Here is a 21,809-nt window from a genome sequence, read left to right as displayed (position 1 = left end):
CGGTTTTAAATTTTTTGAGGTTGTTTTTTCGATGTTTGTTGTAAAAAGATTTAAAATAGCTTGCAGTAATATTTATGTAATGAATGAGTTGAGGAAATAATAGCATAAATGTTTAGTAAGTAATTTACGACATTTTACTCAAAATAATACTCATAAATACTCAGAAAATGTGAAAATATACCAATTTAATTCGAATCAGCAACCACTCTTAGTTCAAACCCGCTGCAGCACAGTGGGAGTGGCACTTTTAATCTCAAATGTCAAACGCTCGTCATAAACGTCAAAATGCTCTCCCATTTTCATACCGGTTTTGCATGTGCCATTGTGTTTCCAACACTGCCAACAAGAGCAAGAACAACAACAAACCAGGCAACAGGCAAGTTTCGGGAGAAAAGAGATCTTTCGCTGCGCTTATTTTTCGTTATTTTGAATGGCAAACGCACCGGACCGAATTGGAAGTGAAACGTGAAGCAGTGTAGAGTTAAGCGGACCCATTTTGCCGCACAGTTCCTACCGTAGTGAATCGCACACGGAGCGAAATCCGTCACGGTCGCGGGGGGATTCAGCAGAAAACCGGTAAAAATCTGCAACCAATTAACGGTGGTCCCGTTTCTGGCGATGCTCCTGCTTGTGTGAATCGAATCGGTGGTACAGGCGTTGACGCACGACTCCCGTAATTATTAAAAATAGATAGTCCGGCGTCACATGCCGAACGCTGCCTACGCTCACAGTTCGCACTTGTGCTGGGAATTTGCATTGTTAGCATTACCTCCATTCCCGGCATAAGGAGAGCGCGCGTCGGCGGTGGTGCCTTTTCGGGATCTGGTCGGCCGACGATTACATAAGATTACTAATAGCCTATCTTAAAAGTAAAGGTTGTCTCCGTGGTTTTTGAAGGTTGTAAGACAGTGAGCCTAGTGGTTCCGATTCTACGTTGCACAGCGTCTGTGTTTTTTCGCTTTCCTCGTGGCCCGTTACTTCCTACTTTCCTATTCTTGCGACGGATAAAACCGGTTTCACGTTTTCGCGTGATGTTAACGCTCGATTTATTTTGCAGGTCGTCGACAAAAAAAGAAACGGACATTTCAATTGCCCCTCGGTGGTGCTGTAAGCAGTTTGGAAGTTAATTGAAGAAAGCTGCCAAAAACAGGAAATAATGGGCCTAACAGTAAATCAGGTAAGTGAGATGAAGTGCGAGTTATGTTGCGCGGGTGGCGTTTTTATCTACCGAATGGACACAAAAATCAATATAATGTTATCTAAGAAGCATCGATGGTCGTATGGGACGTTGAGTAAGGATTGATAAGACACGCTTGCTCATCGTGCTTTATCGTTTCCACTATCATATGTGAAACGGTTCATTGCTGTTTCCTCTTCCCATTTGGGTTTGTTTAATCGATTTAGTGGGTCGTAATATTTAATTATTGATAGAAAGGCAAAGAAGCAGTTTTAAACTAATTGGAAATGCAGAACTGATATGATAGTAAAAAAATATAATTTCAATCAAAAAAAGATATTAAAATATTAACAAAAAATACTAAAATGTTTGTGATAAGGTTCTGATCTGAACCTCAGCCTTAATGCACAGTGGCCATACGGTATCTTAACACGCAAAAACAGGTATCAAATTTTTTCCCTAGTGTCTCAGGATTAACTATCCTGGTATATTAAGCCAGGAAGGTCCAAAAGGGCAAAACCTCTCGATGTTGTGGTGCCAAGGAAGCAGACGATGGTGCTATGGGGCAAGAAACTTATAGGCACATAACAAGAAATCGTGCGCCTATTTAATGATGAAAGTTATGCTTGTATGCCACACCATTTTAGAAGGTGCATTATATTGATTTAATAGTTTAATATATTCCAACTTATAAAACGGATGGCGCTTTACACGCACCAAACCAACCATACAAACGTCCTTGTACGAATGCATCGCTTTAGGAACTACTCACTGTAGTAACTTCGAATCGAAGTAAGCCGTTGCTGCACGCATGCCACCGTGCCCGTGTGCACTATTCACCTCACGTGCGTATTAAACAAAGCAAAACGTAAAAGTGAAACCACTTGGCCCCAAATGTCGTGTGGCCGTCCTCCCCTTTTTTCGATCGATTCCACCGACATCCAAATTAACACATCAGCTGTTTTTTGCATAGAAAGCGAGAGAGAGAGAGAGAGCGAGAGACCACCGTGGTGGTGTCGTGCATCGTCAGTAGCACACGCACCTCTGACCTTGGCGTGATCATGAACTGTGTTTGTGGTGCTCTGATGCTGGTGGCAGCGTTTCTACGGCAAAGGTTGCTAGGCTTTTTCATACAACACTATGCTAAGCTCTCGCCCCTTTATGAAAACCCTCTCTTTTCTCAGCTCTCTTCAACATCACGCTGTGACATCATAAACCGATAGACGACCGATAAAGACCAACTCGTATCTGTAGCCAAGCGATTAAGCAGATGGCAGGCTTGGTTTGGTTGGCATAAGAAGCATTATATGGGGTTTAAATGTGAGATGCATCTCACAAACACCTTGGGGAAGACTGCTCATATGCGTAGAGAGAGAGAGAGAGAGAGAGAGAGAGAGAGAGAGAGAGAGAGAGAGAGAGCAAGAGCTAAAGCATTAGTTGGATGGGTGGTATGGGTTTCGGGCACCTTATCGCCCTCGACACTCACCGACGCAACAATGGCGAGGGGATCGTCGGGATGTGTTGTGGGATGGTTGAATCGAAAAGTGATTCATGGTTTCGGGGGCCATGTGTTTTATTTTCCCTTAGCAATTCTATCTGTTCCATGCGGTGCTATTAGTGTACAATAATAATGACGCAATGGAACTATAAATTCATGTTAAGGCCTTGCAAAAACCGTTCAAATAGTATGCCGCGGGATGTGTTGCACATGGTGCTTGGGATTCGGAGCTACGCGCGTAGGAGGCTGGCGGATTTGATGAAGTGGACAGTAGTTGCTTCATTATAAGCTGGACCAAGAATCGATATAAAGTGGAAGTAGCCGTTGGTCATACCTATTCCTAAAGTGAGCGGAGCAGTCAACGCGTTAGATTTTCGTCCCATCAACATACTCACACATACTCGAAAAAGTTCTTGAAATTGTTGTCAAGAAGCAATTGATACATTTTCCGAATGGACACGAGTTATTGATTCGCGAACCAATCGGGCTACCGGCAGGGACACCCTTGCGAAACTGCTCTGAATCTTGTACTAGCGGGGTGGAACGTGTTGATGGAGCTAAAGAAGACGATAGTTGCGTCGTCTTTTTGGACCTAAAACGAGCATGTGAGACAATATCAAGATCATTATTGATAGCATCACTACCGTTTCGGTATTGTGAGGAGGGGCGGTCCGATGGCAGAGGCGACAGCGGCGCCGGTCTTCACACTGCAGGGCCGAGGTTCAAATCCCATCCAGACCGCCTTCCCTGCCAGAAATGGCAGGCCGAGACCTCTCGAGGTTGTAGTGCCAAGGAAGAAGAAGAATTCTTAAATGTAGTGAACCTGTTCCAATCAACGGTTCTCGGTTAAGAATACCTAGGAATAACTTTGAGACGAAATGTGACCCACTTTTCTCGGTGGGAATCATATTAGTCATACTCGTAGCTTTTTTACTTGTACTTATAAGCTTAAATATCAGAGTAAAATTATCCTAATGATAATTTCGTCCTTCTCAAACCTGTGCTGTGGAGCAATACGGCCAGGCCGTTCTTTATGAAAAAAAAAAAACGTGTGCTGTGGGGTAAGAGGTGGGACTTATCTTCATTATAATATACGACTTGATTCCACTCGGCTGTCTAAAGATTGTACGGTAAATCAACAATGCTTCTCACCTGAACGTCATATACTTTCCATTCCACCCTTGGCTAGGTTTCCGCTTTGGATTGTTTGCGTGTGTGTGTGTGTGTGTGCTCTACGCGACTTCCCCCCGTATATGTATGTTCATGCTCATAAACTGTGTCTACACCCCGTGGGAACGCCTGCGAGTGCTTTTGTGCTCCCAACCGTACGTCAATTATATCAGTAGCCGGCAAGCGCCACTCGCGTACACATTCGTTCCGTTTGGGTGGTGAACGAGTGTATATTTTCTTTCCATTTTGGATTTGTAGCAGCATCTTTCCTATCATCCATCCGTATATCAACGCAACAGCAACTTCGTGGTGGATCTCTATTGTCCTGGTTAACGAACGCTCTCCCGCTCTCGCTCGCTCGTTCGCGTCTTCAAGACAAGATGTTAGATTTTGACGTAAGTTTCGTTCGGGTGCCTTGCTTTTTGTGTTATAAATCCGGCTTGGTGCAATGGGGTCCGAAGGAACCGATCGGGTTGCCCGTTTTTTTGTTGGGGCTTACATAATTGTGTGTTACCCTTGCCGCGTGCGTGTTAATGGTTTGACTGGGCAAGATGAGAAGTGGCTTCGATTTTTATGATACCGCGGAATTGTTTGACCAGATGACGGTGCATGAATTGTTTTCGCACGTCAGCATATTAGCCCCACTCGTGCTGAAGTCATCGTAGTAAACAACGTGTGCAGCAAAAACGCCGGCCTGTGGCCATTCCGAATCATGGACCTCAAGTGTACTTACAGCAGCCAAAGGATGAAGCTGTAATTTCTGTTGGAATGAAAAGTTCAAAATATTTATGGTAATTTTACATGAAACTGGAAAAGATTTGCTGAATTCTTTTGTCGCCTTGCTAGCGTTACGGTGAACAATACCTGAAACAAAAGCACTCTGTACGAATATAAAATTTCCTTTCGTTCCACTCAGATCGCAAATATCACCTTGAAATGCGGTTAGAAGGCACACCACACCATCAACGAAGTGAATTAACCTTGCCCTTGTGTGTGCGTTACTCTCTCCATGGCTACTGTGATGTGTGGGAAACATACTGTCGATGCATTTAATAGCAACCCACTGGAAGTGTTGCTCTTGCGGGGTATAATAGTTAATAATAATTAATGTTATAAATTCTCCTTTAATTTTTCCAACTATTTTAAAATAATTTGCGCTTTCCATCCTCGTTTTTCTCCCACCTCGCACAGGTACTGCCGGTTGCGATCGGTGTGGTGGTGGTTGTCGTTGGTGCTGCCATAGCCAACTATCTGCTAAACAGCAAGAAAAGCAAATCTTCATCCACCAAAACAGCTTCGAAGGAACCCAAAACGCTGCTAGATCCCCAGGAAAAGTATATGCTGCCACTGGTCGAGAAGGAGGAAATTTCGCACGATACGCGCCGGTTCCGGTTCGGACTGCCGAGCGAAAAGCACATCCTGGGACTGCCGATCGGGCAGCACATTCATCTGTCCGCCACCATCAATGATGAGCTGGTGATCCGTGCGTACACACCGGTTTCGTGCGACGACGATCACGGTTTTGTCGATCTGGTGGTGAAGGTGTACAAGAAAAATGTTCACCCCAAGTTCCCGGACGGTGGTAAAATGTCCCAGCACCTGGAGGCTATGCAGATCGGCGACAAGATTGCATTCCGCGGACCGTCGGGCCGGTTGCAGTATTTGGGCAATGGACGTTTCTCGATCAAAAAGCTGCGAAAGGATCCGGCACAAATTTACGAAGCAGCACAAGTGAGCCTGATTGCGGGTAAGTTGTACACACGCAAGGGCGCTTATCAGTAACGGCGGTGGTCAATGCAGTTTGCTGATAAGATTTGATGGTGGATCTAGTTAGAAGCGGTGGGAGGGTTTTGCGCCTTTTTTTTTGCAATCAGGAATGCGTTACAATGCGATTTAATTTTTTTTTGTATAATTTTCAGGTGGAACCGGTATTACTCCGATGCTACAGCTGATCCGCGAAGTACTGAAACATTCCGACAAGGATAGCACCAAGCTTTCGCTCATCTTCGCCAATCAGGTACGTCCATAATCTTTATTTTCAATATTTTTTTCTCCATTTAACGTTACTGATATGTTCTCTCATCTTTCTCTGATAGACGGAAGACGATATTCTGCTGAAGCCCGAGCTGGACGATCTTGCCGCCCGGTATCCGGACCAGTTCAAACTATGGTACACGCTAGACCGTCCCAAGCCAGAATGGACGCAAGGTAAGGGTTTCGTGACGGATGAGATGATCAAGGAGCGGCTGTTCGAACCGTCCCCATCCTCCCTGGTGCTTATGTGCGGTCCACCACCGATGGTGAATTACGCGTGCATTCCAGCACTGGAAAAGTTGGGCTATCCGATGGAGCGTACCTTCGCCTATTAGGAGTCTTTACATCCCCACAATGCACAATCCTTAAGGGTGGTTTCAAAGGAGACAATAGCGCATTCTAGCAGCATATATGTTTAGGACTAAAGCATCAAAAGGGACTTAGACTTGTTAGTACGTGTTTTGTTTGTGGGCTAGCTTCCCTGCTCCCTCGATTCAAGATCTAAAAGATCCACAGGAATAGATTGTGAACAAAAAAGACTTCCGCACAGAGTCGTGTGTTAGAGATGTGTTACTGATTCCTTGTAAAGGGATCGTACGCAAACGCAGAACTAGCTACAAACAAGAACAAAAGGTGCAATCAAATTCACCCAAAAGACCACATCACGTTACGTTGCGCTCGGTTCTGGCCTCGTTTTAGCAGCACCTTCATATCCCGTAACTGTCGCAGCATTTCAGGAACCAAATTAAGATATAAGCCGCCCGTAGCTCTGGCTCTGCTATATGTGAAATGCTTTCGAACTTGTTAAGAGCTGTAAGCTTTTAAGATAGTTTATGAAAAGATGTTGTTCAACACAAGACAAAATAAAAGCGAAACTCTCTAGATCTTAAAGAAACCGCTCAACGCCAAATACAGGTTAAACAGTGGAATTATTCACGGCTTTAAAACAACCGCGATTAGAGAATGATGTGAAATGGCTAACATGTGTTTACCGCTACAAATAAAATCGGTAGTCATTATGAAAATGTAGTCCTTTATTACACCTAAACCTCTTCTGGACGGAATGTTGACATCTTATCAACTATATGGGGACGGAATGTTGATTCCTTTTCAAACACAGCTTGTGCGTGTTTTAAGATTGTGCTATACTGCGCTAATAAAGCTAAATCTTTTAGCGTAGAAGTGTGCTGGCTATTCCTAGTACTAAAGAGGAGAACAGTAGCTTCCACATGTGGCCGGCACCCCCCAATGCGGGAGCACCGTTGCATCTGTGATCCAAAAAGCAGAAACAGAACGTCGTCGAATCGAAATGATCTCGCTTCACGTCCAGCTCCTTGATCGACGTGTTCACGTAGTGGGCAAGGTTAAGATCCTTGGCGGCCGGACGGCATCCTTCGTATTTGTCGGCCGGGATGTCCGTGCGGAATCCTTGCAGCGAGCTCAGGCAATCGCGGGTGTACGTTTCGATTGTGCCCTTGCGTTCGATCACCTTCACACAGACGTCGTCATCCTCCGGACACGGATCGCCAAGATAGCCGATGCCACGCCAGTTGAAGTTCTCACCGCACCCTGGCGTGGCGGAATTGCATCGGTAGCACCAGATTGCTTCACCTAGAATGGGGTAGGCCAAACACGAAATGGCATTAGGAGGGAGGATCGGTGTAGCGTTGTTGGTGCTAATGGATGACATCATTAGCGGCGCGAAGGCTTACTGTTGCTGATGAACAGGAAAAGGCAAAACACCATCGGGAAAGCAAAAGACCGAATTGAAATCATGGCTTTACAGAGTTTTTTGTACAAAACACACGTAACAAAAGAGGGAAAATGGAAACGGAAAACAAGAGCAGCAGCAGCGGGAGATTACGGAAAATTAATTTACAAACAAACACAACGCCCTGCCCAAAACGTCAATGTGTCAGACAGACCCAAGTAGCAAAAACGCTTCGGTGTCGATGTGGCCCTTATGTCGACTTTTCCCAAGCGACATATTGCGGGTGAGTGGACTGGTGGAGTGAGTTTAAAAAAATAATAAATAACGGCTATTTGGTGCTAGTTCTGGAAAGAAGAACTGATAAATGATTGCCATTCTTGTTAAAATACAAATTTAAAAGAACTTCAAAGGTCTACAATACACGAGCGTGTCTCTAATAATGTTTTACGATGTTCTGTGGGATTGCATCTTTGCTGCACCTAAATCGGTACAATCATAATTTTTAATGAGTTTGAAGCTCTACCGGGTGTTTTGTGGTAAAACGAACACTTTCTGTAAGGCAAATAACCATGAAAGTCGTAAAGATGAAAGTATTTGACGGTAGAAGCATCGACGCGAACGTTCACTAACTCTTAGCGCCGGAATGTATGCAATGTGCTGAGTTATTTAATCCGAATTGTTTCGAAACAGTGCTGTGCAAATTACTAAAGTCTTTAAACCTATCAATTTCACACATTTTGATTGTTGTCTTTTGTGAATTGTTCAATTTATGATTTATTTTTCTACTACACTCAACGTGGCCAGATAGTCAGTACTTGCAATGGTGGTAACAGTTCCGATACGATTCTGTTGCTTCAATACCCAGACTGCTTGGACCGAGTGTGATGAAGTGAATTTGCCTAAATCGCCTTAAACGTATCAAAAGTTTACATGATTCTCTTGAATGAAAAACCTTTGCCAGATCATCAAACCATTAAAAAACTTTCAACATAAATCTTCAAAATGAATTTATGTTCTACAACTGTATTTGATTCCGTTACAAAAGAAAGTTTTTTTCCCTAAAAAATCTCTGATCGTTAAAATAAAGCCCTCCAATAATATGGTTCGAAACGGCGAAACCAACCTCTAGCATTCGAACGACTGAATGTTGATATGGAGCTGGAGAATGAGCAAAGAACGAAAGCTATAAGAATGCTTTCGTCCTTGAAGAATGAATTGTGGCCCCCATTGACTTGTTGCATAAGATAGGACGACCAGTGAGAAAGCTTCTTCCATCGACAGCTGTAAGTTAGAATCACCAAAGTCCTTTGCTTCGTTCCACGACTCGATAGCCGGCAGCAGCCTGGTCAGAGGAAACAATGTAACGCACCAAGCGCCGCACAGAACAGACCGGAAAAGTGTTCCACATGGTCGTTTTCCCCGGCGGTGTGACATAAGACGAGTGTTGCTGATAAAAGTTTCGGTATTACTTTCTGAACTTTTTTCCTACGTTAAGGTCCGTTGTGGTTCGTTGTACGACTTTTATATGTGGGATAAAAACGGGGCCCCAAGCGAGAAACATTGCGAGTTGGCCAAAGTCCAAGCTGTGCTGGCCCGGTAGTGGCAATTCACGACGGGACGGCGCTCATGATTGAGGTTAGTGTCCGGTTTATGGTGAATCCGCAAAGGGGGTCTAGGAATCGTGGGGGATGAGTGAGGAGCAGCAACATGAATGTACTTCTGCGACAATGATACATTGGACGGTACCTGTTGATTGAGTTTCATCCGGGTATGGTAGCTGGAAAAGGCCGGTTCGTGTGCTTTACGTTGGTTTGGCACAACCATGTACATTGAAGCGCTTTCCCGCTGCGGGCTGCCGTAGAATGTATCCTTACACGGAGATTACCTGGTTTGCCCGAAGACCGAATGATCTGGTTACGATGCGTGTGTGTGTGTCTGTAAACAAAGACGAGGTAAACCGGTAAGCTGCACTCCTTCCAGCTGCGAAGGATACATGTGCTCCTCGTACTGAGATGAGCTTTAGAATTTGAATTTCTGAATAAAAGAATTTTCAGATTTTATGATAAAAATCCTCACATTTGGCATGAAATTTCACCATAATTTTCTCTGTCTAAATATAAACCTTCCATTCTAAATTCGAGAACAGTGTAATTGTAGAAGTTAGAAGTTAAGCTTTAAAGGCAAAAATGTGTAAAAGTTTAACCTGTTACCTCCACCTGTTCTTCTAGCTACAGTTCATTCAACGTCCTTTGTATATAAAATATGTTTAGCTCCTTTTTATGTCCTTCGTTCGTTCGTTCAATGGAAAGAAGCCATACTCCAGTAGAAGACCGTAACGGTGGACCGATTAAAGCCATTGCAGGAGCACACCTACATCCTGCACTTAATGCTGGTGTCCAGTTGAGGCACTGAAACTGCAACACTGTCGGGTTGATGGACGTGAGCTAGTTAGTGGCCTTTTATTGCATTGAATATTTTGCTTACATTGTGTATCGGTACCAAGTGTTGAGATGTTTGTAAATTATTATAATTATGTGTTTGTAAGACTATCTTGCTTAAGATAATTTAGGGGGAACCTAATTAAGTCTAATATTTTAGAAATTTCTATATTTTAAAAGATAATGTGAGATTAATTGCTATGGTTCTCTTAGCATCTTTTTCTCACCTTATTTCACCTGAGCAGTATCTTCCTCTAAGCAGGCTGTGGTGATCTGGAAGCCTCGATCATTTAGATTGACCCGAAAACGGACTCTAGCCCAGTCATCCGATTCAACGTATTATTGGCCACCAACTTTCAATCTGCTTAAGGCTTCCTCATGGAAGTGTCCTTAAACCACCACTGACCTTCTAAGTCATTGATTGGCTAGGTATAATTGTATTTTACATTTACCCCTAAATGTATGCAAGATCTCATCGTATGATTTCATAGTTACTCAGCACATCCCTAAGTGATTTAATAAATCCATTTTATGGATCAAAATCATATAGTAATACAACATACTAACACTGCAGGCGCTATATTCTGTGATTCGTGAGTATTGACGAGGTACCAAACGATAAAGTAAAAAAAAAGGTCATAGAAAGCAATCCGAACTCAACGACCCCTAAAGGTATGCAATAAGCATGACAGACACTCTATTCCGCGTCTTGGAGATCATAGAATGAATTGATTATTATAATATTAATTTTATTTCAAAATACTATTGAAATTATACACACAAAAAAAATTGAATCACAAATCTCCAATCAGTTTTAAAAAGCCGTTTATATTACACTTGATTGCATCTTCCACATTATACACTATCGCATTGTTTATTCGTTTCGCATATTCTCCGACTGCTGTGGAAGATTATAGATTGATCTCCCATGCTTTATTCATGTCTAGGGTTTTGCTGCAAAACAAGATATCAAATTGATAAATGATGCTTACATCTACTACCCCACCAAAGATACTCTGTAAGTAAACGGACGAGGGGTGAACAAAAGCTTTATCCAGCATAATACATGCTCATCAAACTTATCTCCAAACTGGACCCTTTCGGGTTGGCTGTCTTTCTTTTCTTTTCTTTACACCCAGTTTTGATTATATCTGGCGTACGTGCGCAATTTATTTGAAGATCTTAACCGTTAACTCACCTTACCACCGTAGTCGGTCTTCCTGCTAGCGAGCGAAACTATGGAGTAAAAAATAAGCGTTTGCGTTTGCTAAAACCATCCTAAAAACGGTGTTAAAAATAGTCGAAACAAGCGGAACGCTTGATTGGCTTCGGTGACCTTTCTTAAGTGCGCGAAGCGAATGAACGACCGAAAGGAGAGCGCTAAAGAAACAACAATGGTGTGATTAAATCTGTCATTACTCATCATCGGGCATAAAGCGGTGGGAGAAGCAGTCGGATGCGGAAGCAGCAGAAGGAGCAGAAGGAGAAGGCGGGGTAGTAGTGGGAAAGCCCTGTAATGATCCTTTCACGCGAAGACAGCATCCTGTCTGTGGCCGCCCGTGTAAACCGACGATATGAAATGAACCAAATTTACATTTCCATCGGGAGGTAGCTTTGGAAGCAGCATGTGGACAAAAAACCAAACCCGACCATCGGCGAAAAAAAAAGCTTGACAACCAAGGCTGCAGGACAAATCAGGACGAGTCGTAAAAAGCAGTTGAATATGGTACGGAATTGAATCGAACCGTTTCCAAACGACCAGCTGCCCCCGTGGTGAATGAACCGCGGTGCTATCCCGAAGCCAGGCTGGCGTTGAATAGAACAGGAAGTGTATTGGGCGAATTCAAGTTTAAAATGGAAAATCAATCTTTTATCCGACTATATTTAGCTACTGAGGATGGATTTCTATAGGGAAGGGGGAGATGCGGATGCGAGCTTTATGGGGCTTGTGTGTGTGTGTGTTTATATGGCACGCGTTACGTTACGTGCCAGCACCGGCAATCGTTTTCCGCGCTCTGGGAATTCCAGTATTTTTCGGCAGTATCGGTATCTTGAGTGAACTTGACGACAAATTGAAATCGAGAATACGTGCGTCAGCGGCATTGCCACACCCCAGTTTCAGCTTCAGCTTCAGGAATGGAGCTTTCAATCAAAGTATCATTATGCGAGCAGTTACCGATGAACGATGGATGGACGGGAATGGTACAAACACACAAATTTGATCAATACTTTCGCCCGCTGCACAACAGATGAAAATTAATCTTCGATTCTGCCCTTGGTTTCTGCCCTTGGAACACAATGTAAACGAGACGGTTGACCGGTGGTAACGTTTCAACGTTGGGACGCCTTCCACCGTACAACCGTATCCTATATCCGCTATCAAAGTGAATATTCCTGTTCGGGGAAAATGCAAATGATTTTTTTTTCTCCCGAAGTCCCTCGACTTTGATTGTTTTCTATGCAAAACCGGTGTCGTTCGGTCTTTCGGTACAGATTCGCTAGTGCGTGTTTTATAGCCGGTGATAGCTAGCATATGATACGGTGTCATCGGTGGACGTTGGAGAAAAGATGAAAAAAAAAAGCCGTTGGTAAAGTTTCGCGTTTCAACAGAGCGGTGAAATAGAAGATTTTTTCTCCGTTGGAAAAACATAAACAATATTTCATTTCGGTGAAGGCATGGCACAGGGATACCGAAATAGATGGCTTTTTGAAACAGTCGGCTTTAGCTAAACTCTTCGGTTGACCTTCACTTTGCGTGAAGAAGATTTTGAAATATATTTTTTGGGACAGTACGGCATTGAAAGTACAGGTGTACTACAGGTGTAATAATTTCTATTTTCCGTACGTTTGAGTTATTGACACGCACTTTTAGTCATTTTGAAAAGTTGTCACAAGGAATTGGGTGACTGAAACCCTTAATAATAATAATGGAAAACCTTTATAATGGAAAAGAATAATTTGTATCTTGAGTTCTTTCCAGGAAGAATGGAATTTATGTAGGATAGAAGTGAATTAAATGTAAAAGACATAAAGAAGTTTTTCTTTTCCCTCGCGAAACTGTTAAAAGAATAACAATCACTATGTATTGCATACTTTTAGGCGCATGAAAATGAAGGTGTTTAACGGTGGAGTAAGGTGGTGAATAATTTACTTTTTTTGTTAAAAACTTTACGAATAACGATCTTCAAACTGCAGTATATCCTCCAGAAATGCTTATAGAACATGTTGCCCCATGTGCCCTATTCATCGACTTTCAGACGACCAATGATAGCATAGATTGGATTCGTAGAATGATATTGAGGATCAACATGATGAAGATCGTGGGAGAGTCCCACTGGCAAGCACAGTACCAGTTAATGGCCTGGATCGTGAAGCTTCGGCGATCTAAGCAGTAAAACTCAGAGGCCAGTAAAGTAAAAGTATGAACTACCAGCTAACTGAGGTGGTTACTGAAGCCCAGAAAGCTCAATAGCTCAATTGGTCAAGTGGATTGTTCGATTCTGTCGGATGTAATAGTAGGTATAGAAATGAAGCTCTGAACCGAGTATCATGCTTAACGGATTGGAGACCTGATCATGACTCAATAACAATGTAAGCTAAATACAATCTATTTTAACTCAATACATTAGTGAACGACACGAAGACTATGAATAGCATATATTCTCACAAAGCTTGTTAGTAATGTACCCACTGCAACTCTGAAGCTGTCCTGTGAACTAGTTATCTTATATTATCTTTTATTTCTTACAATAAACGTTTGATTTATTTCCGTTTTACTTCTATTTATTTATTCATTATCATTGCGAATTGAGTTCCACATATTTTGAGTGGCATTCGTTAATTGAACAAATGAAATGAATGTAACCTTCTCAAATGAAACACTTCCACCATTGCTCAACCGTAAAACGATGTAACAAGTCAATGGCCATTTTATGGTGGCAAAACAAAAGCCTCGGATCGTTCAGGGAATTGTCCCATGCACAATTCTAATTATATTTCCATATTCAATCTCGCGCCTGTCGACCAAATCGAACGGCATTGCGAAGGGAGAGCGTGTCGAAAGAAGCGTATAAAGCACAAAAGGTATGAAATAATCCATTCTAATAACAAACAAAAATGGCGATGGAATAATTGGATGAAGCAAAACATGGCTCGACTGTTCGGCACGGTGCGTTTGCATGGATTCCGTCGCTAAATCCGGTACACATGGATGTTCTGTCGATCCGTAGGCGAAAAGAAAAAAAAACAAAAAAATCCCTACACCGCCGTAAGAATCCATCGGAACTATTTCCCATTTGTACAACAATTAGCCGTGTCGGTGCGTGTCCTATTAGTGTAGGCGGAAATAGTATGCCTAGGTCAGGGCGGCACGTTATCGGGGTGGGATCCTGTGGTGAGTTGGGCGAGACGTCGGATTCGGTCGCTCGCTCGCATACGCACTTGCTATAGACGCTTTTAATAATGCTTTTAGTTAGTTCGGGACATTTGCTCTCGATTGCTCGCACGATGGGAAGAGGAAGGGACATAACAAACGGAAAGGTATGAGTTTTATTTGCTTGTCATTACAAGCAGAATAAATTTTAAATTTATTTGAAGCCCATATTTAAATAGTATGGATATTTAATTTAATTTTCATTAAATATAGTATGTAACTTTTAAATAGTTAAATTGTGAATCTTAGTATTTTAGTATTACTTATCCTTTTCTGATTGATTTAATTGACTATTTAATATAATTCGTTGTTCGTGTATCAATATAAATTCTTCTAAAGCATTGCCATCACTCAACTATGTATTGTAAATAAAGTTTGAATACATACAAACCTAGTATAATTTAAGTCTTTAAAGTTAGCCTATTTAACTAATGCATCTCTATAGCAAATAAGAAGCAAGAGCAACCGGTTCAGAGCCCTATTCCCGCCCTCAGTCAACAAGTGAGCTTTTGTTCGGCTTTTCTCGGCTCATCGACGACGAAGCAAACGGGCGCTCTCCCCCAAGAGCGTCTTTCTTTCTCTCCCTGTTGCACGTTTAACTCACTCTCTCGTTCGCTCTCTCTCTCTCTCTCTCTGCATTTCCACTTGCTGCTTTATCACGCTCGGCTCGGGAAAGTGTAGCCTCGCGTGGAGTGATTTTGCGGAACCGTTGATAGTGCCGGCAGGATGGCATATCCAGTTTTTCCAGGGCTGTCAACCGAGCTGGTCGACGATCAAGCCGTTCCCATAGCAACAGGAAGAAAACTGTGCCGAGCGCTGGCCTGTGCGTCGTGGTTGATGGTTGGTAGTAGTACAGTGGGTTTATTACTCTGCAGCCCGCGGTTCAAGTGGGTTTGCATTCCGCTGGAGGGTGAAAAGTGAAACATTAACGCCTCCACACAGCAACCTTGAGCAACAGATAGGTGCACTCGACCATAAAGGAAAAAAACCCGTTTGTTAGTAAATTGGACGGAAATCGGGCAGGATCGTGGTGCTAGTGATGGTGCTTCTATTGTTCAATCAGTTGATAATCGAATCGTCTGCCTTTGCTGTTCGTCTGTATGTGTGTAGCAGTGCCGGATGAAGTTTTGATAAGGACACGAAGCCACCTACAGAACCCGCAGAATGGCGTAGACCACGCGTAGTTTTCGCGTAGGAGTTTGGTGCGTGTGTGTGTGCGTGTTGGTGGTTTTTCCCCGCTATAACGGTGCGTGGTACGTAGCGCGAGCGATCTGATCATTCGGTAGTGGCGCGATTTACTGTGGAGCCATTCTTAACCTCAATCTCGCACCCGCCATTCGCACCCGTTTTGCGGAAGAGAAGTTGTCGTCGGACCACTTCCCGGAAACCGTTCAACGCGCAAAGGGAACACAAAAAGTGAAAACGCGCGTGTGTGTGTGAGTGGGGGGTTGTTCCTCCGTTGTTGTGACTTATAAAAGCGAACGAGAGAAAAAATACGATGAAAGGAAATTGTTTTCATCGACCACATAAAGAGTTCCAACAACGCACCTTCCCAGCCCACATTGGGAGCTTTATGAAATGTGTTTGAGGTTATATTTCTTTTACAGGCCGTTGTAGAAGAAAACTTTAGTTCGAACAATTTCGCTTTGTTCGTCCCACTACCTCCCACCCTCCTTCCCATTAGTCCTATTAGGATAAGGATGATCGGCAAAAAGGTTCGCCCGGTGCGGGTGAATTATTGGCAGAGCATAAATCATTATCTAGCTTGACGAGCTGTAAAACTGTCCCGCCACGGTTAGGAACACCGACGGGTCTGGTTTATCCACGCACTTACCAGACCAAAGGAGAGCCAAACCCCAGAAAGAAACCGTAAAAGGACACGTCGTCCCCTGCAGAAAAAAAGCCCGATCACATTTCTCAGCCCGCAGGACCGCATCAAGATCGGGACAGATTTTGAGGCGAATCAAGCCACGGTATGTGGAAGTGACAATCGGATCGGATCACTTTACGGACGGAGCCGGAGCTTGTTTCCCATCACTTACGAACCCAAATTTTGCACAAACTTTGGTGCCACTCCTCGAAGGGACTCGAAAGACGTTGGTGCTGGGAGTTGAAAAGGGTATCGAAAAGAAATTAGTTTTACGCACCAGCACCCGCCTGATCCGCTGCTGTGACGGGTGGCAACTCGTTTCTTTACAAAGGCTGTGGAAAAACCTCGCAGTATGTGTGATAAATGGGCCAAAAGTGAATTTCAATAACGTGCGCGACTTGGCGCGTCTTTTTTGTTTGGCCGTGGCGTTGGTAACAGATGGAAAGCGCACCAGCTGTACCGGGGATTAGGGATAAGTGGTTGAGTTTCTTTCCCGTTTCTTTTTTGGCTAGGAGGTTTTTGTTCGAGATGCTTCTTGCGTTTAGGGCACAACAGAGAACTACACACACTCGTCCCCAGTGCCAGGCAGCCATTTTCTTGTGCCCGATGTAAATGGGGAGATTGAAAATAGCAAAACTTGAGCCTGGAGGATATGGTGGATCCATGTAAAAGAAAGTTGCGCCAAATCAGATATCGATATCGGAGCAATTGTGTACGCTCCGAGCGAGCTTCTCAGAGCAAGTCAAAAGAAACAGAAGTAAAATCTGTTATTAACTTCCGAGGCGAACTTTTGTCTGTAAGCGAGCATTATGCGTTTACTTCCGAATCGTTGTCTAAAGCCTGTGTCCCTTCAACACCCGTGAAACAGCTAGCCCTCGGGCTAGATATTAAGCACGCCTCGACGCACCCTGGCGTCCGTCATTAACCAGTTGTACCGGTTCCCATCAAGACTGGGGGCACTTTAGCAGCGCATTTTCTAGACTTGTTGGACGGACCGAAAGTTTCCAATCGCTCGTCCACGCTACGCAGTAATGTTTTCTACGAGTTTGTTTTAAGAAGGAGTTTCGCTAGCGCGGTACGAGCGGCACGGGACTGTGCGAAAACTTTGTTCCAACAAACAGAGTACCACCATCGTGATTGGTGCTGGACACAAAGACTAGGGGCGGATGTCTCGTTGCTACTCAGGGTCAGGGTGTCCGCCGGCCTGATGCTCGAGCAGCAATCATTTCCTCACGTAATTTCCGCGTTTGTGTAGTTTGGTGTGATGAATTTCAATCAGTGCTGGTGATTTGACGTGATTATCAAAAGCTGGAAGCTGAAGTCTGAAGCACACGCGGCCTAGGACGGACAGGCCGTAGGGTGGTTAAGGAAGGAAGCAAGGACCAGAAGTTTTACGTGCCATTGTGTGACGGTGCTGCGGCCTCGGGGTGGAACGAGAAAGCAGCAGAATTTTGTCCGGAGCCGCCACCATCGGGCAACGATCAAGCGACTGGTTTCATCTTTGTGTCGGTAAGTGAATCACTAAGCAGAGGGAGGGAGCTTTTTAATAGGGGTTGGATGGGGGGATTGAGGGGGAGGATTGGCTGGAAAATAATTAGTTTTACGCTTTCGTGCATAGAATTTATGAAGGAGGTGTTTCTGCACTCGCGAGCATCAACACTGTTTGATAAGCGTGTTTTTCAGAGAGCGCTAGTAACATGATGGCAGGAAATCGATCTTTGCGGAAGGAGAATGGTGGAAGTGGAGGGAGGGAAGAGAAATTTTCTAGCAAAACAAACGTACAGATTGTTAAAAGAAAATGGACAATGAGGAAGGTGTGTTTGACGTTCAATAGGGGGGAATCAATTAGACTGGATTAAAGCAAAAGTGGATTGTACAGTGGCAAATGTTTTAATTTTTGGCTTCAAGTTGATAATGGTGGATCAGTATAATATTGGCCTTATTATGTTTTACTGATTAAGGAATGACCCTATATTTATTGGTAATTATTATTAACTGTTTAACCTTTTATTTGTGTTACAAGCAGTTGAAGGATTAAAGAAACCCCCAATCAATCAAGAGCAAAACGAGTATGAAGTGTAGTTCACTTGAAGCGTAGTAAAAATCATCGATCATGTTAAGCATGGTAACATTTTATGGTTTACATTTGCCTTAACTTCCAATACCATAATAATGTATCGAAAGCTAATCTATCATGTACATCGATAGGTTAAGTGACACATATTAAACTCTTTTCTCTATAAATTTCTTATATTCCTTATCAACCAGATGCTCATGGAATCTGGTATAAGAGAAATGAACTTTTCAAATACATTTATGCAGTTAAATACATACAGTTGGTTAAGTATTTTAATGGTCCACAAAGGACACTTTATGAATCTCAGTTACAATCTTCAGTTTATAAACTTTAAACTAGCTCTTGACATTGATGCGAAGTTATGGAATGCTGGGCACATAGAGAACTTTTCATTAAAACAGAGATAGCAGCGGCTGACTACTTTTTGAGCCTTACACACTCAATGCTTCAATATATAAATTTTGAATTAAACTGCACAACAAATCCACAACCCTTGAATACCTTCAATCCATCTCATACATTAAGAATTATGACCCACTGAAAACAATTCAATGAGTTTTCCAGTAGACATTTTGATACCTAAGCTTTGGCAGCGGTGCCAAATTTTGCATATTAATTGTTGAAGCTACAATTCAAAATTTAGAATATACAACGTTTCTTTCCAAATTCCTGCCAATTTTCGTCGGCTCTGCAAGGACTAAAGGTCTTTAAATTTTGTTATAGGTTTCCTTGACTTAGCTCACCTATTGACAATTGATTTTGACCTTCTGCAGAGTAATTGGTATATACGTTACTTGGTTTGAATGCTTTAAAATCTATCCAGACTCTTCCATTGTGCGAGGATTTCAGGAGAAGAAGACATGTTTCAGATAATTAGTGCTTAATTTAAAAGTAGAACCAGAATAGGTAGAACACTTCTACCTGTTCTTGATCACAATCCAGCAATGGCTGAAATAGTTCATCTCAGAAACACTGTATTAATGTGTCTTGATTCATGCGTAGGATGAATTGTTTATCTCTAATACAGTTGCACTCACTTCACCTATGCCCCTTGTAATACTACGCTTCCGATAAACCTCAAAACTATAGCTGGAGAAACAGAAAAAGAATTAGGGCCCTTGCCATAGGAATGGCGTTTCAGAAATAACTCCTATAAGAATCTAGCAAAGCATCACCCAGCCATGCAATAGCTATGCTCATAATCATCTTAACCTACGAGAAACGATACACTAGCTGTTGAAAGCTCGGCAGCTTTCAATATGACCCCCATGCAATAATCCCTATCCTTATGAAGTTCCATGAACACTGCATGCACTGCATTTAACGAGAGCACTCGGCCACCGGCCATAACGAGCAGCCCTGTCATCCTCATGGACGGAGCATCCCATACATTCCGAGCTAAGTGTTTGATGTTCCGTATGTATCTCCCCAGATTTCCTTGACCGGTCAATTCGTAGAACTGTCTGAAAGTAGTTATAAAATAAAGGATTAAACCTAATATTTTCCCGTGCTTTGGGTTCACAGAACAAAACATGCAAATGTGTAGTGCAGCAGAAAAAAGGGGAAAGGAAAGGAGGGTGCGCTTTAATATTTTAAATTAAACGGAAACTATTAAATGAAAGAAAGGTGCATGAAAAGCAACATTACTGCCGGCTATTAATTTGTTGCAACACGGGTCCAGCGCAAACAAGCAACGCTCCACTGCACCATGGAAGTGTGTACTGGGGTGCATCTGGAAATAAAAAAAAACGGGGAAGCCCGAAACAAACTAGCGGCCAATCTTAATGCGAGAGAACTAATTCCTGTATTCCTGCTTGCGCACGTACATCCTCATTTGTGGTGGCGGTTTTGCATCGCCCGTTTTTCGCTACCTGCTTGCTGTTATCCCGTAGGTGTTGCTGCCGGCGTTAACAGTGAGTAATAGGCCGGGTCTCGTGTTTGTTAGCGTGTGTGTGTGTGTTTATGGGCTTGTATTGCCCATTCCGGGACAGTGGAGGCAAAATGGGAGTCATAAAAAAATGTTCCAACTGAAAGAAAGAAAGCCAAATTTAATGCTTCCGACCGCCGGTATGTTTGTGGGAACGAAACGCTCAAAGTCCCCCACGTGGAAGGTGGGACAGTTGTTCAGGTGTTTCTGGTGCAACATGCGGATGCGGTAGAACATCGCATAAAATGGGGTTTTGGTTGCTGTTGGTTCCCTCCGGCACTACGCTTCTTTCGACGTGGCGTTCTATTTGCATTCGTAGCATTGTTGCATTCATCAAGTGTGCGAGTGTGTGTGTGTGTGTGTGTGTGTGTGTGTGTGTGGGAGCGTGTTCCGAGAGTGTGCACTTTTGTGGTTAACCGAAGCAGAAAGTGTTCTTTCGCCTTTTCCCAGTAGAGCCGGAGCAACACGCCACTGATGGTCAACCATCATCAGTACCGTGCAACATGCTGGTATGCCTGCTTCCACTATCTCTCTCTCGCTCTCTCTCTCTCCTTGTTCCGTTCTGATAGTTCTGAGATAATGGTGAGGTACCGGTGCAAGTGACACGTTGACTGGTAAGAAAAGCATGACATTTATTTATTATGAACTCTGGGATGCCGGCTCCTTAGCTTTTGCGTAGTTGCACCGAGCATTGTTCATTCATTTCCGTCCGTTTGTCAAATGCAGCACCGGGCACCACCACCAGCCATGTTTTCCTTTCACACCCCCCCCCCCCCATGGCAATCCGCATCGTTTGTTTAGATGAAGCTCGCTCACCGCTTTTCATTTTTTTGGGGGGGGGGGGGGTTCATTTTTGTATAAATTTGTGGACCTTTTTTTGTGCTCTTTCCCCACACTACTTCCTTTGTCTGTATGCGTCCGACCTTTGCCATCCAGCCCCTGAGAGGTGGGTGTGAATGTTTTCCGAGGGGCGTGGATGCTTTCGAGCGTTATGCTCGGTTGGCTTAAAATGCAATCAAGAATGGAAAGTAAGATGTTCTGAAGCGACTTTTGGACAGTGATGCATGGTGGTAATGGAGTCCGGGAGCACATTAAAGCGTATTGGTAGTAGATTAACAGCGTTTTGAGGGTTGGAGTGTCATAAGTTATTTAAAAGTTATTAAAAACTTTTGAACTACAGTTGACGGGCAAACTGTAGGTTCACCTGATTTCCTAAAAGGAAGGATATGATGCAAATGTTCAACAAATCAGATTACAATTCACCGGGGCGTACCGGTGGCTGAGGTGACAGCGGCACCGGTCTTCTCACGGCAGGATCGGAGTTCAAATCCCATCCAGACCCCCGTATGCAGGACTTTAATATCACAGCTACGGGTAAATTCCAGTCACAGAAAGCCAGAAATGGCAGGCCGGCCCCTTTCGAGGCAAAACTGTGATTAATATTTAAAATGCTATTGGCGATTTTTGTTTTGTTT

At 43.4% G+C, this 21,809-nt stretch overlaps 3 protein-coding genes across 11 annotated transcripts in view; 2 read left to right on the top strand and 1 right to left on the bottom strand.

The window, feature by feature from the left end:
• The first annotated feature begins 277 nt into the window (after positions 1–277).
• On the top strand, positions 278–6,908 carry LOC118517604 (NADH-cytochrome b5 reductase 2). Of its 5 annotated transcripts, none has more exons than XM_036063898.1 (5): positions 278–376; positions 1,058–1,177; positions 5,037–5,592; positions 5,765–5,862; positions 5,942–6,908. In XM_036063898.1, exons 2-5 carry the CDS (start codon positions 1,157–1,159, stop codon positions 6,212–6,214), a joined length of 948 nt encoding a protein of 315 aa, XP_035919791.1. In that variant the 5' UTR covers positions 278–376; positions 1,058–1,156; the 3' UTR covers positions 6,215–6,908. The 5 variants fall into 5 exon arrangements, with proteins under 5 accessions (XP_035919791.1, XP_035919790.1, XP_035919792.1 ...); XM_036063897.1 differs by having other exon boundaries at positions 322–576; XM_036063899.1 differs by having other exon boundaries at positions 360–673; positions 5,942–6,904.
• Positions 6,893–7,805, bottom strand: LOC118517605. Its single transcript, XM_036063902.1, has 2 exons — positions 7,592–7,805; positions 6,893–7,490 (listed from the first exon to the last, which is right to left on the bottom strand). Exons 1-2 carry the CDS (start codon positions 7,653–7,655, stop codon positions 7,051–7,053), a joined length of 504 nt encoding a protein of 167 aa, XP_035919795.1. The 5' UTR covers positions 7,656–7,805; the 3' UTR covers positions 6,893–7,050.
• Positions 7,806–15,179: 7,374 nt separating this feature from the next.
• Positions 15,180–21,809, top strand: part of LOC118517603 (ras-related protein Rap1) — a 72,991-nt gene continuing 66,361 nt past the window's right edge. The window contains exons 1-2 of one of the 5 annotated variants that reach the window (XM_036063891.1): positions 15,180–15,300; positions 17,586–17,839. The gene's annotated coding sequence lies outside the window, so the exon portion shown is untranslated. The other 4 variants (XM_036063892.1, XM_036063893.1, XM_036063894.1 and 1 more) reach the window with 4 other exon arrangements.

This window comes from Anopheles stephensi, chromosome 2 (genome assembly GCF_013141755.1).
Source record: "Anopheles stephensi strain Indian chromosome 2, UCI_ANSTEP_V1.0, whole genome shotgun sequence".
NCBI classification, from domain to species: domain Eukaryota; kingdom Metazoa; phylum Arthropoda; class Insecta; order Diptera; family Culicidae; genus Anopheles; species Anopheles stephensi.
Note: the sequence above shows the minus strand (reverse complement) of the source record. Positions and strands in the feature narration are given on the sequence as shown.